Below are 18,813 nucleotides of genomic sequence, written 5' to 3' on the forward strand. Positions count from 1 at the left end.
GAGCTTTAACTGACTCAAAGACCAGAGGTTGAGCATAATGATGATGAGGTTCAGCTTGTTTTCACAGTTTGAAGATGAAAGTGGAAGTGAACTGAAATGAGGAATCACTGAGGAGAAAAGGTCGTATTTTGAGCTGTGAGCTACTGAACCTTTCACAGTTGCTGCCTTTCTGAACTCTTGCTGCTGTTGGGATAGTCAACAGCCTGATACTGAACTCACATAATTGTTGGTATGATGATGGATCTCAACGACAGTAATTGCGACACTAATTGGAATGGGAAAGACGTCTGTGTTTCCAACTTGTGAGTGTTCACATCATCAGATCAACTGAAAGATAAACTATATATTATGCCTCAGACTAGCCAGCAGCCAATCTTTTGGCTAAACACAATTTACCGTCTAATGTGTGTTCGTGTCATTTCAGTTATGTTGTTGATCAGAGTTGGCTGTGTGAGACTTGAAAATACCTGCATTACATCTATTATATTTTACTGTTTATTTACCCTTAACAACAGACTTTGAGTAATATGAAATGTCCATTGTTGCATGCTTTTTCCTGCAAGCCCATACTTTTAAACTCCAAATCAGATATAGAACTCTGTGAAAGACTGCCAGTCTTCCAACTTGATTGTTGCCATAAAAAATGGTCACAATTGGAAAGTGGTCTTTTTTCTGTTTCATCAGTTGTATAGGAAAAACTGTTCTCCTATTGTGGATAACTTGGATAATGTTGCACCAATCAAAAAAGTTCATTTATTTGAAGAGATGTGGAACAGGATAATAATTTGAAGAACCACCCAACAATAAATGACCATTTGGCCAGATAAACAGGTGAAGCTTGAATAATTCTTTGAATGAAAAACTGAAACAATTTGACAACATACAAATCTGAATATACAAAAGCTCTAATTTAAGGAGAAGCCAACCTGCTATTGTGTAATGTGAGTTCTCAATAAAAATTCAAGGTGTTTAAAACACAGTGGTTCATGAACACAACTCTGATCCGACTTTTCCTTCTTTAGATTCCGCTAGCAAGACCAGACTGAACCAGATTGTTCCAGCTCTCTGAAAGCAGCTTTTCTTGACTGTCACTGGCTTGAAATTATGTGTTGTTCTCTGAAACAAGTCCTTAATACTTCAGTACACCAAAGTGCAGAGAGGAGAAAGCCAACGAAACTCATTACAATGTGAAACGTAAAAAAGGCCGAGGGCATCTTTGAAAATGCAACATGTCTTTACAAAACATACTTAATACCAAGAGTTAATTTTATCTGTTTGTTGCAGGAGGTTCTGCAGAACAAACAATTTGTGTTCACGTGTTCATGTTGGAGCTGGGTAACATGTCCAACTTTAACTTTTTTAGATTGTCAAAAAGGTATGTTGGGTGGTTGTTTTATGACTAATGCACGGTGCACAATGTTTCTTCTTACATTTATAATAAAAGCCACAATTCACAGAATTCTGTTAAAGACCCCCTCCAGTGAAAATCAAGTTCTGAACCTTGTTAACATGTCCACATGGTGTATGTTATATTCTGGAAGACGCATGTTTAGCAAAGTGAGCAGTCAGCGCCATGGCTGAGTGTCTTCACCTTGAAACTGCAATGTATCAATGACAGTCTCACAGAGTGGATTCAGACCTTCAGCACTTCGGATGAAACAAACCTAAAGAACCAATCAATCCTGATAACTTGCAGGACGGACCTACAGAGTTGGCTGCAAGGTCAAACAAGGATGACTGAATTACTCCAGCATTACAAAATGCCTTGTGTAGCACAGATTAGCTTTGCAGCATTTCAGCAGAGTTGTGGGTGAGCTGGTGTGCTTGAGTCGCAGTAAGTAGGGACGGGTGCATGGAGAGAGAGGTAGGGGTGTCGTAGATCTGCACATTCTTGAGGAGCAACAGTCTCAGGTTACATCGAAGCCATGTTAAGGCAGGAAGGGATTATGTTCATGAAAAAACATCTAACTCTGACACACAGATATGAGTTTTCAGGGGTTAAATCAACAACCGGAGAAGGACTTTAACAGTGCATGAAGAAACAGACTCACCTCCTCTCATTTTCAAAAGTAGTCAGCTTGCTGCTGGAATAAAACCTAATGCACAGAGGAGCTAAAAGTAACTTCTGCAGAAATAAGTTTAAGTTTACAATTGTTTAGGCAAACTCATTCTTCAGTCTGTATTCATGCCTGAGTCATTAGATGAGATATTTTTTGTGTTTCAGAATTTTGTAAAATTAATTTATAGTTAAAACATTTTTTTGCATTTTTTTGGCTGACGATCAAATTCAGCAAAATACTGTAACTGTACATTTGTGTTAGCAACTGTCTACTTCTGAAGACAATTTATGATTTATAACACTTTCATAACCATTCACATCCCATAAGCCTCATAAAAATTGTCCTGCAAAAGTCACTGTGCTCAGACTTTTCGATTCCTAGCAAGTGGGAGTTTCTGGCAACATGTCGGCTGAAAGTCATTTTTCTGTTCAATACACTAAACTTTAACCAGTCACCTTGAAGTGAGATGTGAAACAATTCTGTGATATGTGTGCAATGATACACAACAAGGTGCCTTGATTTCAGAAATAAATGCAGATTACATGTTAAAATCACCACAGTGATCACAAACTGACCAAAACTGCGACAGGAGTTCAACAGACACCTGTATTTTCTGTGGCTGCATTAAGGTGAAAAGAGGTCTTGTGGTTATCATGACTACTGAGTTTTGATCCAAATTGCCCAGCCCTGGTTTGTGTGTTTTGTCATCCTGTGCACTGACTCACTGGGATTTCTTACCTGCTGCTTGTGTGTTTGTGTACAAGTGAGTTGTATCTCTGCTGCATGCAGATTGCTCTGAGGTTTAGCCGTTACCATTCTGCTACGTTGGGAAAGGTAAACGTCCGATTCACCGAACAAAAGAAAAGAGTCTGTATACCTGATAGATCCTGGTTTAGCCTGAAGTGTGAGCATGGCAGCGGCTGCAGTGAGATCTGTGAGGAAAATTCAAGCCACTCGGATTGAGGACAGAGCCACTGGCTTGACTTGCATAAAAAAATTTACCATCCACTGAGAATCTGATTCACAGCTCTGTAGAAAAACAGTAACAGCTGATCCGTGTGCTACCTGCCTACCTACCCTACATCGGAATTCACTCTTAGCTTGTTTACAGAAGTCATACAAAAAAAAACATCTTAGTAGTTTAAATATGTTTGTCTGATAATATGTGTAGATTTGTCATTGTTCTGTTTTTATAAAAAAGTTTTCAACCCCATCTCTCTTGCTGATAAGTGCTGAAGTTGTTTTGGCGTTTGGGAGGGCCAACATAGCCGCGCCGCCTTTCCTTTGGTTGCCAGGTGATCTAACCTGCTCTCCTGCAGGTGAACTTTGACTTCTGGAGGTGTTTTTCAGTCCAGCTCCACGGCCTGGCCACTACATCCATCTGGTCTGATAGTCCGGCTCCTTGTCCTGTCGTTGTCTGACCAGTGTCCGCTCAGATCAGAACCGTCTGTTGTCAATGATGCACTACCTCAAGAGCACTGAGCACACAGTTTAGATGTTCACATGTTCCTCGATTCACCACATGTTACACTATGTGCTGCTCACCAGTTTACTGGACAGCCTGAATTCTATGTGTGTACATTTAACCACTGTGATAGTTACCTCTGAGGATTTTGACTGTCCAAACTCTCACTTTACTGCTCACGATTTGGCATCAATTACACAGGGAGTAAAATGTGTGATCAAGTGGGTTAATTTCAGACAGCCTCTCTCATGTGCTAACTGTCCTAACTTCTGATTCGAGGAGCTCATTAACTGTTAACTCGCAAAGATTTCACAAACTAGTCTCAAAGCACTAAAGTGTTCCTGTTGCACCACTTTAAATATAGGTTACACTTTTTCTGGCTATTAAGTGTGTCTGCTTAAAAAAAAAAAATAGAACTGAGGTTAAAAGGTGAACATAAACTGCTAACTACAGATGGCGAGTAAACTCTCAACAGCTACCTCTATATCGCAGTGGAGTTTGGAGGTGCTGCAACCTAACCTAAATTAGCTAAAAAGAGCTTTAAAAGCATCAGCTCAAACTTGAGTTTATTTACTTTGCAAACACTTGCATTTGCAAAATACGTCTGTGGAATCAGTCGGTCAGGAAAGTACAATTTGTACACAGTAAAAATATCTGTTAGAACCCAACCGAATAGACTTTCTGTGCTTCCTTTAGCAGAATGAACACCTACAACATTCCTGAATTAGCACTGCGCTAACTACATTAGCACCATCAGGAAGCGGAGGTCTGTGGTAGCATTAAAGCACTGAAACAATATTTCTACATGTTAATTTTCTGTTTTGATCAAAGGAGAATAGTTTGACAGGATTAAAGCAGAGTGCGGCAGATGTAGCACATCATTGACGGGAACAGACGCTGCTGGCTGGGTCTCAACACAGTCTGGACCTTGTTGAACAATAAGCTTCTGTCTTCTGTCACACATTGTCAGAGCAAGAAAGTGTCTGAGAAAAACTAGCTAAGAAACAATAAAGACATGCCAGTTTATAAAAAATATCTGAGTAGACTGACAGATCTGTGTGGGTGAATCGGAGCACCCGGGTGGTACTGTGCTGTGCTGCAGCTGTATTGCGTAGTGATGAGAGGTAACTGAGCTGTGTAGCTTATCTGAGACTGGACACCGTCCAGTTTTCCTGCTGTGAGTTTGTTCGACTTACAGGCTGCCAGACAGTCCAATCGAATCTATGAAATCCTTAGAAAATGAGTTCAAATGCCACAATACTCTAACATGAATCTGAAGAATTTATGCTTGTTCTACAGCTGAAGTAACCAACCCAGTGTGACTGGAGTTCATCGCTTTTCTCTGTTTGTCCTGCATGAAGTATGACACAAATGAGCATGGAAATTAAGCTGTATCAAAGTGTGCTGATTCCCAGAGCTGCGACAAGCATCCCATGTCCTTCTTCCAGTCAGGCAGTGCACGTTGACCTGGACAGGGACGAGGTCTAAGGTCCCTTCTGTCGGGCGCTCTGATTTCATTGAGCTAAAGTCCTGCACGTACATCAGGTTGCATTCACTGGAGAAGCCCTTGGAACTCAGTCAGAAGCTGTGGGAACAGCTAGCATTTAAAAAAAAAAAAAAAAAAAAAAAAAAAACATTTTGAAAGACGTTTGCTGCAAATATGACTGCAACTACAAATTATTTTCATTATTATCTGACTCAATTATTATTTTTTCGATTCAACATTGAGTTTAAATATTTAAATGATTACATATCAAATCATTTAGCTGAGCTGAAGGTGATATTGAGCAAAAGTCTTAAATCCCTCTATCCTCACCCTGATATTCAGTTGACACATTTTGTTTAAAAAATTTGAATTCAGATTGTAAAAAATAAAAACAGCTGCTGACCATTTTGCTGTCAGTTGACTAATCACTTCCATGTCAAATTCTTTCGACTGACACACTTTTCCACTTCAGATTTTTTGGTTTCCATCCACCTTCTTCTACATGTTTACAATTTGTACCAAGAAAATCCTGACTGAAAACAGCAAAGATTTGACAAAAATGATAAAATGTGAGAAAGTGAAATGGATTGTTATTATATTTTTTCCAACCCAGCTTTGTTTACAATGTTATATGTACAGTTTACATATTAAAGCCAGTGGAGTATTTCAGTGATATTTCTGTGCAATATTTTGAAGTACGTTCAGACTGTTTGTTGAGTTCAGAGACGATCCACAGAATCCAGACATTAACTGGAACAAGTTTAAGGTGCTGCTCTCCTGTTGACCAGGACGAACACAGGATTTTATGTTAGAATATTTATTTAGGGGAATTTTTGACTTTTTGCTGTCATTTCTTACTGGACACAATATCTGTGGATCCATTTTGAGATCTGAACATTCAAAAGTTTGATGCTGCACGTGGGTAAATGATTTTAGTTTTTCTGCATGTGAAAGCACAGGTAAGATGTAATGAAGCTGCTGGCAGCAGAAGTGACTAAAGTGAAGACGCAATGCTTACTCGATTAATCATCACGTCAGAGTCAAGTCAATCAAAAGACAAATTTCCAATTATCTTCCGTAACGTGCTATGAAAATGTTAAAAAGGTTAAAACCTGTTAAATGTTAAAAACCTCTGGAATCTGGATTCAATGATCATATCTGTAAAATGAAGGAGAACAGTGTGTGATCGCAGTTTTCTGGACTACGCTGTATGGTGAGTGTGAGATAGTGTAGTGTGACAAACACCAAAAAAAAAACACAGGAAAAGATCAGGAACTCCAATCACACTGGAACTGTACTTCAGCAGTTCAAGTTTTGTCACTGAACCTTTTGGTGCAACTAAATCTTTTTACGCCATTGTGGCACTGAAGAGCGCATAAGATTATTATTTACCCGACTGCTCCAGATTGTCTCAAGGCAAATACAAAGGATTTGAACTGTTAAACTGGCACTGAGTAGTTTGGCAAAGTCTTCAGACAGACTGTTGTGATGCTGCATTGTGAACCTGTAAATATAAAAGTAGAAATCTGTAACATAAACTAGACGGAGGCAAACGAGAACCACTGAACTGTGTGGTGTATGAGGTTGTTTGAGTGTGTGGCATTTCTTCATATTAGCTTAATCTGTTCGGTTTGGTTAGTGAAGGTAGATGCGGTTTAAAGCGGAAAAATCTCTGTTCCGACTCCGAGGTGTCCTTTGACTTCAGTGGGTTCAGCATCCTGCTGGCTTCAGTTACAACAGGATCAGACCGGCCCTACGTGCCTGCAGCCCCCCACCCTCCTCCCTCTGTTAGGGTCAGTCCGGCCCCGTAGTGGAAACTGAGGCTTGAGGACCCTCTCCATACTGACCTCCACCGCTGCTGCTTCCACCGCCGCCTCCCCCACCTTCAGGCTCCTCCTGACTGGGAGAGGCCTCGTCGCTTGGACCGCCCCTGGATGTGACAGAGGCCGTGGTAGTCTCAGGGGAGGCGCTGTGGGCTTCCTGGGGGGTGCAGCCTGGGTGGTTTTTGCGAAAGTGCTGGTTGAGGATGGCCTGGAAGGGGAAGCTCTTGCCGCAGACATGGCAGTGAAAGGGTTTGTTACCGGTGTGCTTGCGGATGTGATACTCCAGCTGGTCTTTGCGGGTGTACTTTTTCCCACAGATGCGGCAGACGAATGGCGTGATGCCCATGTGCAGGCGCATGTGGCGGTCTAGGCTGCCTTTCTGGTTGAAGGACTTGCAGCAGTAGATGCAGGTTAGACGAGGGTTGTAGCGGAACCAGCGGTCTCCCACCTGCTCCCTCAGGTAGTCCTCGTAGCTGCCCATATCAAATGCTGCATGCTCCTCCCCCTGATGGATAGAAAAAAATGTTAATACAGCAGACCAGGACAGGACCAGGACCGACGGTCGCTGCTATAGACAGCGGGAGCTGCTACTCCAGTTAATACGGCAATAACTCCACTCAGTCGAGCCAATCAAATCGCTTGGTTACCCTGCACTGCCAGTGCACCACCACAGCTCGCTGCCGCTGCCACTTTGCTCTTGCCTGTACAGCAGAGCAGAGAGGAAGAGACAGTGATGACAGCATGGCTTGCTCCAAGAGAAGGAAGGTTGATGAGGAAAACTGCTGCTTTGAAGATGAGTGGATCGAGAAATGTATGTTCATTCTTCTGTCAGGCAGTTCACAACCAGTGTGCCTCATAGGCTCTGAAAAGGTGGCATTAATTAAAAGTGGCAACATGAAGCGCCACTATGAAACAAAGCACAGCTCTTTTGAGCAAAGCATCTATCCGACTCATCATGCACATTTACAGCCCAGCAACGTGCAAATGAAACCTTTTGTTTATTGTTTTCTGAGGATGTTGACTTTTTTACTTGAAGTGACGGCCTTCAGTTCTTTAGGCTGCGACCTCTTTAATTTAAGAGATAAAAAGGTTATTCAGCTCTGTTTGCACTTTTTAAAATGCATTTTATTCTGAGGTTTTTGTTTTCTCTAATCTGAAATAAAGGCCTCAAATTTTTTTTTATATTGGTGATTTTCAACTACAAACTACACTTTGTTATTATGTAATTGGTATGGCAACGCGCCAGCGTGCTACATACTCCAGGGACTTCCTGCTACAGCTTCGGCTTCACGCTAACCAAGCGTCTGAAATACAGTTGTGACTTGATAATCCGACACTAAATGTAATACCTTCTTTTATGTCGGATAACAAGGCTGTCAGATTGTCAAGATGGAGCTCAAGATACAAGGAGGGCTTGTAGTTTGAAGGATAATTTGTTGTTAATATTCATTGTTTATAGTTGTTATAATAACTATTGTATTGCTAGAACACTACTCATCGCTGGATTTCACACCTAATTGACCAGTGCACTTGTGCACGGGTCCATCGGTTGATATCAAAGGTAAATATGTTCAAACAGCAGGCTGAAGTGACCCAAATCCGATTTTTTTCCCTCCTATGCAATCTGTATCTGATCTTTTCATGACAGTCTGAACAATTTGATGATGGTTTATTGTTGTTTTTCTTTTGGGTTTTTTATTTATTTATTTATTTTTTATGTCTCTATACTAAATACTCAGTGAGCTTTTGAATTGCCCCTAGGGGATAAATGAAGTTGAACTGAATACACTGCTTTGAGAGTAGTTACTTAGGGAGGACAGGTAGTTTCTGAGGGAGTGGAAGTGGTTCTGATGCACTTCAGGAATCCCTACTGGCTTTTGGGGATTCGGATGGATGTAAAGATTCTTTAAGTCACTGTACAGGTCTGGGTTTACTTTAAATTTTCACCCTTCTGAATGATGTGCCTCAGATTAAACAAGATTTAGGACTTTATCCAACAGACACAAGTTTGTGGAAGTGAGCCTGTTAGAAGACAGGATCTACTTGTTGGCAACTCAGCTAATGTGTTGACTTCACTTACAGTAATTTGTGTTTGTACCTGTGAGCTTGGCTGTCGCAGCTCATCCGCCCTACTGGGAGACTCACTCTTCGCTCGTTGACGCTCTGCAAGGACGACCACACTGCCTGTGGGACTGAACCTGACACACATAAACACACGTTATCAGGTGTCCACAGACCAGTTAGTGACACGTGGAGGGGAGTCATCACAGTGACTCACCTGTCGGTCTCACTGAAGCTAGAGGATGGTTGGACGCTGCGAGTGCCCAGTGTTCCCACCGGCCCTGTCACCAGCGTGCTGCGTCCTGATGTGTCGATCATCACGGTAGCCCCCTCCTCCACTGGGCCCCCTTCCTCCTGGTGCTCTCCTGCTCCAATCCACTCCTCCATCCTCTCGGTCTTGATCCGGACTCCGTCAACGCTGCCGCCCTCCTCAGCACTGCCAGTCCGCTCTGGTTCACTGCTTGTCTCCACGTACCACTGACCGGCCCGGTTGATGCGGAGGATTGGCTCTTTGCCAGCTCTGCTGCTGGTGGTCCCAGGCCCCTCCAGCCCACTGTGCTCTACAGTTGGTGGTGGGCTGAGTGGCTCTTCTGCTGGGCTGACTGCCTCACATGCCTCTGTGCCTCCCCGTGGGCCGAGTAGCCGCAGACCCCCATGGTGACCCCCTCCTCGCACCACCGCCTCCAGGGTCCTACCTCCCCTCGAGCCCCGCACCGCCTCCTCTTCCCTGGACTCCTCATCCAGGTCGGCCAGGCTGATCTTTAGGTGGATACCCTCCAGGATCTGGGTGCAGCGGTCGATGATGTGCTGCATCTGCAGGAAGCTGGCCGCCGTCAGGTAACTGATGATGTCCGCAAGCTGCAGGCAGAGGCGGCCTGTGTAGCAGAAAGACAGCAGCTGCTCGAAGACTGACGGATTGCGGATCACTGTCAGCGACACGGTGCTCATCTGGCTCAGAGACATGTGGTCTCGGAAGTACGGTGAGCTGGCAGCGAGGACCACCTTGTGCGCACGGAAGCTCTGACCCTGAACGTTGACCACGATGTCGCAGAGGCGGCCCTGAACACGCAGCTGGTTCAGGTGAGACAGAACTGAGTTACTGAAGTCTGGGATGTCCAGCTGAATGCTTCCGGAGCGCTCCATGCTGCAGCCTGCAAGTACACTGCAACAACATGTGACAACATGTCAACCAGGACCAGAAAAGGACACGAGTCTTTACTACAGTCTGTAATTGATGAACAGTACTGTGTAGTTTGTTAACCCCTTTACAAGGCACTTGTAAGCTTCTAATTTCACATACACACGTGGACAAAATTGCTGGTACCCCTCAGTTAATAAAAGAAAAACCCACAACAGTCACAGAAATTAATCTGATAAAAGTAATAATAAATAAAAATTCTATGAAAATCAGACATTGCTTTTGAACTGTGGTTCAACACAATTATTTAAAAAAAATAAACTCATGAAACAGGCAGGGACAAAAATGATGGTACCCCTAGAAAAGACTGAAAATAATGTGACCATAGGGACATGTTCAATCAAGGTGTGTCCTCCAATTAGCATCACAGGTGTCTACAAACTTGTAGTCAGTTAGTCGGCCTATTTATAGGCTTACAGGTAGTCACTGTGCTGTTTGGTGACATGGTGTGTACCATACTAAACATGGACCAGGGAAAGCGAAGGAGAGCGTTGTCTCAGGAGATTAGAAAGAAAATTATAGACAAGCATGTTAAAGGTAAAGGCTATAAGACCATCTCCAAGCAGCTTGATGTTCCTGTGACTACAGTTGCACATAGTATTCAGAAATGTAAGATCTATGGGACTGTAGCCAACCTTCCTTGACGTGGCCGCAGGAGGAAAATTGATGACAAATCGAAGAGACAGACAATATGAATAGTAACAAAAAAGCCCAGAACAACCTCTCAAGACATTAAAGGTGAACTCCAAGGTCAAGGTACATCAGTGTCAGATCGCACCATCCGTCGTTGTTTGAGCCAAAGTGGACTTCATGGGAGACGACCAAGGAGGACACCATTGTTGAAAACAAATCATGAAAAAGCCAGAATGGACAGACGAGACAAAACTGGAACATACTGGCAAGGCACATCAGCTCTATGTTCACAGACGCAAAAATGAAGCACATCAAGCAAAGAATACTGTCCCTACTGTGAAACATGAAGGAGGCTCTGTTATGTTGTTGGGCTGCTTTGCTGCATCTGCGTCTTGAGTCTGTGCAGGGTACAATGAAATCTCAAGACTATCAAGGCATTCTAGAGAGAAATGTGCTGCCCAGTGTCAGAAAGCTTGGTCTCAGTCGCAGGTCATGGGTCTTGCAACAGGATAATGAACCAAAATACACAGCTAAAAACACCCAAGAATGGCTAGGAGGAAAACACTGGATTATTCTGAAGTAGCCTTCTATGAGGCCTGATCTAAATCCTATTGAACATCTGTGGAAGAAGCTGAAACATGCCGTCTGGAGAAGGCACCCTTCAAACCTGAGACAACTGGAGCAGTCTGCTCATAAGGAAGTAGGACAAAATACCTGCTGAGAGGTGTGGAAGTCTCATTGACAGTTACAGAAATCGTTTGATTGCAGTGATTGCCTCAGAAGGTTGTGCAACAAATTATTAAGTTAATGGTACCATCATTTTTGTCCAGACCTGTTTCATGAGTTTATTTTCTAAAATAATTATGTTAAACCGCGGTTCAAAATGTCTGATCTTCATTGGTTAATTTTCATAGAATTTTTACTTATTATTATTATTTACTGAGCGGCACCAACAATTTTGTCCATGTGTGTATTTGTACCTTATGCAGTTGTGCTCATAAGTTTACATACCCTGGCAGAATTTGTGGTTTGGCCATTTTTCAGAGAACATGAATGATAAGAGAAAAAACTTTTTTTCACTCATGGTTAGTGGTTGGGTGAAGCCATTTATTGTCAAACAACTGTGTCTACTCTTTTTAAATCATAATGACAACAGAAACTCCCCAAATGACCCTGATCAAAAGTTTACATACCCTTGTGATACTGGCCTGATAACATGCACACAAGTTGACACAAACGGGTTTGAATGGCTACTAAAGGTAACAATCCTTACCTGTGATCTGTTTGTGTGTAATTACTGTGTGTATGTAAAATGTCAGTGAGGTTCTGGGCTCCCGTCAGACCCTTACATCTTTCATCCAGTGCTACACTCACTGATGTTTCTGGATTCTGAGTCATGGGGCAAGCAAAATAATTGTCAAAGGATCTGCAGAAAAGATAATTGAACTGTATAAAACAGGAAAGGGATATAAAAAGATATCCAAGGAATTGAGAATGCCAATCAGCAGTGTTCAAAATCTAATTAAGAAGTGGAAAATGAGGGATTCTGTTGAAACCAAACCATGGTCAGGTAGACCAACAAAAATTTCAGCCACAGCTGCCAGGAAAATTGTTCGGGACGCAAAGAAAAACCCACAAATAACTTCAGTTGAAATACAGGACTCTCTGAAAAAAAGTGATGCGGCTGTTTCAAGATGCACAATAAGGAAGCATTGAAGAAAAATGGGCTGCATGGTCGAGTAGCCAGAAGAAAGCCATTACTACGCAAATGCCACAAAGCATTGTGCTTACAATACGCCAAACAGCACAGAGACAAGCCTCAAAACTTCTGTCGTTTGGAGCAATGAGACCAAAAAAGAACTTTTTGGCCACAACCATAAAGGTTACATTTGGAAAGGAGTCAACAAGGCCTATGATGAAAGGTACACCATTCCTTCTGTGAAACACAGAGGTTGAACTGTTGATGTTTTGAGCATGTGTGAGCTACAAAGGCACAGGAAATTTGGTCAAAATTGATGGCAAGATGAATGCAGCATGTTATCAGAAAATACTGCAGGAAAATTTGTTGCTAATGATTTGATTTGAATGATATGGACCTTAGTTTTGGTTAACAGGCAGTTTGTTTTGTTTGTTTTATTCTACAAACTGTAGAATAGATGCCGGTGTCCACACACCAGCAGACATTTTTTTATCAGTTATAAAAGGTAAAAAAAAAAACCTGCATATGGAGGTTGGTAATTCTTTGGATGAGCAAAAATAGACATGGCACTAGGTTATTTTATTCATGAAACAGATCCTCACCTGAGTTTAATGAGAATTATGGCATGCACAGGCTATACCAAGCTGGAAAAATAAACTGCATTGTACTGAACTGTACATGATCAAACATTTTTTGTGTCACAGTTGAATTATATTTAAATGGTGTGCATGGGGTTGATATAGCTCCAATATGATGGCATGTGGCAGGGTGTTTTGAGGAAATGTTCTTATTTTTACAAGATGCTTAACCCACACGTAGAAGCAGATGTAAATATATGTTGGCACCTCAGTATCTGAGAGCAGCCCGGTCGGTCCGGGTCAGGATTGTGTTCAGTCTAATCAGATCTCGCAAAGCGATGTGACGCATCATCATCACAATGAGGAAGAAGACGTGTTTTTGGGGCAGACAGAGGGGGCATCAGGACTGAAACCAGAATCAGGGCTGATCATTCTCTGGTCTATTTTCTGACTGTTCTCTGGTCATCTTCCACAGATCTGAAATAGATCAGGTCCGCTTTTTGGATTGAGACAATGGTGCGCCAATCACAGACAAACACTTAAGACCCTGATATGTTTCTTAGCAAAACAAGTGCCTACGTAATTCATGGAAACAGCAGTGATTAACACACAACTGTAATAATTATTTTCATTATCAGTCAAACTTCTGTGAACCATGTAGGACTGAAATGTAGAGTTACTGTTCAACTGTTTATCATCGTTTTTGGGTTGAATTTTCTTACAACTAGTTACAAATGGATGGGTGGATAGATTAAAGGACAATTAATAAAGGATTATTTAGATGTCACAGTAGCTACAAACTAATTTTCTATTCAGTCTGTCTGCTCTCAGATTCAGTTGTAGATCTTTCAGTGCAACAATAAGTGCATTTGCCCAAATTGTTCAGTCCAATTCTGTAACTCCTGTTATCCGAACAGTTAATTTCAGAAATCTATGTTGACGTATTTGCCGTGTGGAACCGAAACTCTGAAGTACAACTTCCATTGCATTAGCAGTGGGCCAGTTGTCTATCAGCTAAAGCCCCGTGTCAGACTTAACCCTTAAAGCTGTGCTTTTTATCAATCTGGTATAACATGTTAACTCATACTACACAGTTTAGTTGGCCTTCCTGCGCTGGATTTCTTCTTATCGACCATATGTAGCAGTTTGAGAGCCTTAAATATAACAGTATTAAGGTCAATTGCACATTTCTTGTGTTTTGTCTGCACCGAAAACGTATTAAGTTGTGACCCCAAAACCGGGTACATACCAACTGTGTAACTAGTGTAGTGTTTACACTACCACACATCAAGTTTAAATTCAGTGCACTCATACACGGTAAATTAATTGTCGGAACCCAAAATTGTGATTGTGATTAATATTTCATCAATTGTACAGTCCTTGTTCCCACCACCAGCTGCAACGCATCATGAGAACCAAGATAGCGTCTTCATAATGGTCACCAGGTTGGGGGTGAAAAGCTGGACATTTCCCACTCTCAGTGGTTACACAGAAGAAGAGAAGAGGCCATTAACTCGATTAAAGTAAAAATGGCATACACAATAAGCATAGCTGTGCTGTTGTCAAACAGAAACCCTCAAGATATGTATTGGGCTCATTCAGCAATCTGTAGTGATTCAGTACCACAAAACATGAATGAATCTAGCAGATAGAAAGATGGAGGTAATCGCGGTCACATGCAGCGATTGTCATTTTCAGTAAATGGTAAGCTTGTCGTGTTTGATTTGAGGCAACACTACCCTCAAAATTCCTAGTACATAGCATGCACTGAGCACTACGTAGAAGTAGTAGCATTTGATTGTATTGTACTGGCTGACAGTGGAGGACAGATGGTGCCCTGGGAGTGTGGCTGTGGTCCCACCTGACAGCAACAAGGGTCTGGGGTGATCCATTCACAAGTGAACAGCTTTCTGTAAGTTCACACCTGGGCTGTGTCTGAAATCACTCCCTATGCTCTATATAGTGCACTATATAGGGTGTACGCCATTTTGTAGGGGTGTCCAAATGTTAAGCTACAAATGTTACACCCCATATAGTGCACTCAAAATATCCCACAATGCGCCGTGAAAAGCCGATGGTCACTAACCGAGCAATATATACATCACTATACAGCAACATATTACATCACTTTATTTAAATTGCTTGAAGTCACTGGATCCTGAAGAAACGTTCTCTCATCTGGTATGTACAGCAAAATGACAATAAACTTGATTTAATTTGATTTCTGAGCTATGCAATAAACTGTGAATTTGATGTGTTTGTACTACGCTGTTGCGGCACAAATCGCGGTTAACGAGCGACATAATTAATAACTGGAGTAGTGTCGGAAATGTTACTTTGCCGAGGTACTCCCTACATAGTACACTATATAGTGATCCCTATGTAGTGAGTAGGGAGTAAGGAGTGAATGGGTGATTTCGGACACAGCTCTGGTATCAGAATGTATCACGTGTGTTTCCTGTGGCCACACCGACCCATGCTGTACGCAAATAAATGTGTGCCTCAGTTCCGCTGCTGTATTATTGAACCATCCATCCATTACCTATACAACACTTAATCCTCACTAGGGTCGCGAGGGTGGGGGCTGGAGCCTATCCCAGCTGACTTAGGGCGAAGGCAGGGGACACACTGGACAGGTCGCCAGTCCATCGCAGGGCCACACTTAGAGACAGACAACCAAGCACACTCACATTCACACCTACGGACAATTTAGAATCACCAATTAACCTCAGCGTGTTTTTGGACTGTGTGGAAGGAAGCCGGAGAGCCCGGAGAGAACCCACGCAGAACATGCAAACTCCACGCAGAAAGATTCCAGTGCCTCCACCGGGACGCGAACCAGCAACCTTCTTGCTGCTAGTCAACAGTGCTAATTTTATATATATATAAGGTAATTAAAATTCACTATTTTGCCAGTTTTTTTTTGCTATTTTTGTTTGTAGTTGGACTTCAACAGGACCAGGTTGTCCCGCAAATGAGTGCACACTTCCCGCTTACGCAATACACGTCAGCAGTGTGGGCGGTCCTTCCCTGTGGCCCAGGACGCGTCACAGACACACCTGTGCTCACAGCTGTCCACTCGTGATGGGACCGCTCCAGATGCATGCCCATACCAGGTGTGAATAGGCCTTACAGCTTCCCTGAACTATCTGTTCCGCTCCCCAGCCACACTCTGGACCGGACCAGGACCAGTCTGCCTGCAGAACCGCTAAACAGGTGGACCTCCAGGTGTGCTGCACTCTCACCTGAGGGGGGCGGGGGACAGGGAGGGGTCGGGTCTGGTTTCAGGGCGCGGTGCTCTTGATGCTTCAGTCCTGCAGCTCACGAAGCATCATTGGTAGGACAGGAGACGACGGCGGCTCGGCTCGGGTCTGCTCAGCTCAGCTCGGCTCGGCTCGGCCCGGCAGGCTGCAGCTCCACCCGCCGCTCCTCCAGGCTCCTGAGCTCCGAGGCTCCAGCTGTGATCGCCGTGTGCTTAAGGCAGGAGAAGAGCGGCTGAGCTCGGCCTCCGGTCCGTCAGCTGCCGCTCTGCCGCCATTCCGCTGGAAGTGACTCGGTTCAGCGTCCGTTCGGTGTCGGCGGGCTGCTGCTACTTCTCATCTTCCTTTTTCACGGCAGAAGGGCCGAGGCTGCAGAAAGGAAGGAGGAAAGGAAGAAAACGCGAGCGGCCTGATGGGAAATGTAGTCCACGTCCTGCAGGGCGCACACCCAATGGAGGTTTTTAAAAACTACAGCTCCCGGAATGCATCACTCCGGATAGGGTCATGATGGCATTTGGAGTTTGACAAAGTGGAGTCCTTACTTCAGTAGAAAATTACTCCATCATAAGTAAACGTAGTGCTTTTAAAAACCCTCACATTAGTTATCAGGTTGATATGTTTAAAATATCAAACACCCTCAGTGCTTCACGGTGTATGTCCTATTACTGTTGAATTATTGATAATTTATTATTCAACCTATTAACCTATAAAATGTTGACTCTGCTTCCCAGAGCTCTAATGCTGCACTGGATTTAGAGTTTTTTTTGCCTGGTTGTACTTTTTTTTCTGATGTTCCACCAGTGAGAGACTGTCACAAACCATGACTAAATCAGGTGGACAACTGCAGCTACAGGCAATCTGAGATCAAGGGAATCAGTGAAACAAGTTAGTTTTGTTTATTTCTGTTTGTATATCAAAATGAAACTGAAAAATGTTCTATCCATAGGGCAGTGCATTCGTAAATACAATTTTTTTTTAATGGAAAGTCTTTGACAAAAACTGAAAGTAACCCATGCCTACAGCAGTCTGATGGATTTAGGGCATGAAAAGTAAAACATTTCCACTGAAACATGTATTTGCTTGATTTTAATAGAAGAAGATGGACTACACAAAGTCTGACAAAAATTTAAACATAGATTACATTTGTTGTGAGTAAAGTTGGTTTTCTTTAGTAAGTTGTACTGGTATGGTCTGCTATTCAATAGTTTTTTATGTAGATATTATTAACCTTGTGGAATACAAGTATAAATGAGTAGGAAATGGCAATGCTTCAAGTAGTGTTGCACGGTATACTGACACTGGAAAAATACAGTGATGCCTCACACTTAATATCTACTCTAGATTCAGTTTTGTTACAATTGACAGTGAAAACTATCAGAGCTCCAGGACATGACTGCAAATCCAAGCACTGATGCTGACTGGCCCCAGCTCATGGATAAGTCTGACACATGACAGGGAAGGAAAGCTCACACAAAGTCCATCTGCAAAGCCAGTTTTGGCAGAGGAGCCATCACATGAAAATACCTGAAACATCTCACTGACAGACATACTGACTTGTACAAAGAATTCAAATAGCAAATGTGGTAGATAATATAAAAGTCAAACGAGTGACATAATTAGCCACTAGCCATGATGAGTGATAAACTCAGCTTTATCTTTTCAGTTTACTGACCAATGTGGAGCACATCTCTATGTGCAAACATAACTTCACCATGCTAAAAGTCCATTATAATGATCAGTTCATACTGAGTCAGTGCTGGTGATGGTGAACATGGCAACAACATTTTTGTAAATAATTGATTCAGTTACGACAAAATGTGCTCAGCACATCACAGACCTGTGTTCAGTCTATTAAAAGCTTTTCAGTAAGTGATATCTCCCTGGACATATAGAGCTCATTGTAAAATAAATTCATAACATAAAGGGTTCATTAGAATCCATACCATGTGAACGCTTTAACAACACAATGACATCAATCTAATTATTTACAACAATCCAGCGTTCATGTTATAAATGTACTAATTCATTGTCAGAAACAGACCTACCTATATGACAAAGTCAACAAACCATTTACCAGCACAAGAAACACATTTATACTAAGTATTAACATAAAGTACATGAACGTCTGACTGTAAGTCTGGCACTTGAAGGGATGAAGCTCAAACCAGGATTGTTATCCTGCTCACTGCAGCAGAGCACTAAAGTAGACGGAACCCAAAAGTCAGGTCAGTTCAGGCTTAGCAGAGCTCTGAGTATTTTCTAATTTTCTATTTAGTCAAATTACTTTTATACACTAATATGAATCTCAAAGATGGTTTACAATGTACATTGTTTTAACAAACATTTAATGTTATGGTCATGATACTGATAATGTGATTTAGTGGAAGCACACAAAGCTGTGCAGGAGCAGACTGGCCAGTGAAAGAGGCTCTCTTGGATTTAAGATCAACCACAAGGCCTCTGAGCAACTTGAATTCCTACAGAAGAGTCCAAGTGTGTCATTAAAATGTGCACTACCGTGATTATTAAAACAAAGCCATTTTAAGTTTC

At 42.4% G+C, this 18,813-nt stretch overlaps 1 protein-coding gene across 1 annotated transcript; it reads right to left on the reverse strand.

Moving 5' to 3' along the window:
* Positions 1-538: 538 nt before the first annotated feature.
* zbtb37 (zinc finger and BTB domain containing 37) lies at positions 539-16,621 on the reverse strand. The gene is made up of 4 exons (XM_008285352.1): positions 16,249-16,621; positions 9,113-10,057; positions 8,933-9,032; positions 539-7,339 (listed from the first exon to the last, which is right to left on the reverse strand). The coding sequence occupies exons 2-4, from the start codon at positions 10,036-10,038 to the stop codon at positions 6,806-6,808; spliced, it is 1,560 nt and encodes a 519-aa protein (XP_008283574.1). The 5' UTR covers positions 10,039-10,057; positions 16,249-16,621; the 3' UTR covers positions 539-6,805.
* Between the last annotated feature and the right edge of the window lie 2,192 nt (positions 16,622-18,813).

This window comes from Stegastes partitus, unplaced genomic scaffold, assembly GCF_000690725.1.
Source record: "Stegastes partitus isolate 25-593 unplaced genomic scaffold, Stegastes_partitus-1.0.2 Scaffold398, whole genome shotgun sequence".
In the NCBI taxonomy this organism is placed as follows: domain Eukaryota; kingdom Metazoa; phylum Chordata; class Actinopteri; family Pomacentridae; genus Stegastes; species Stegastes partitus.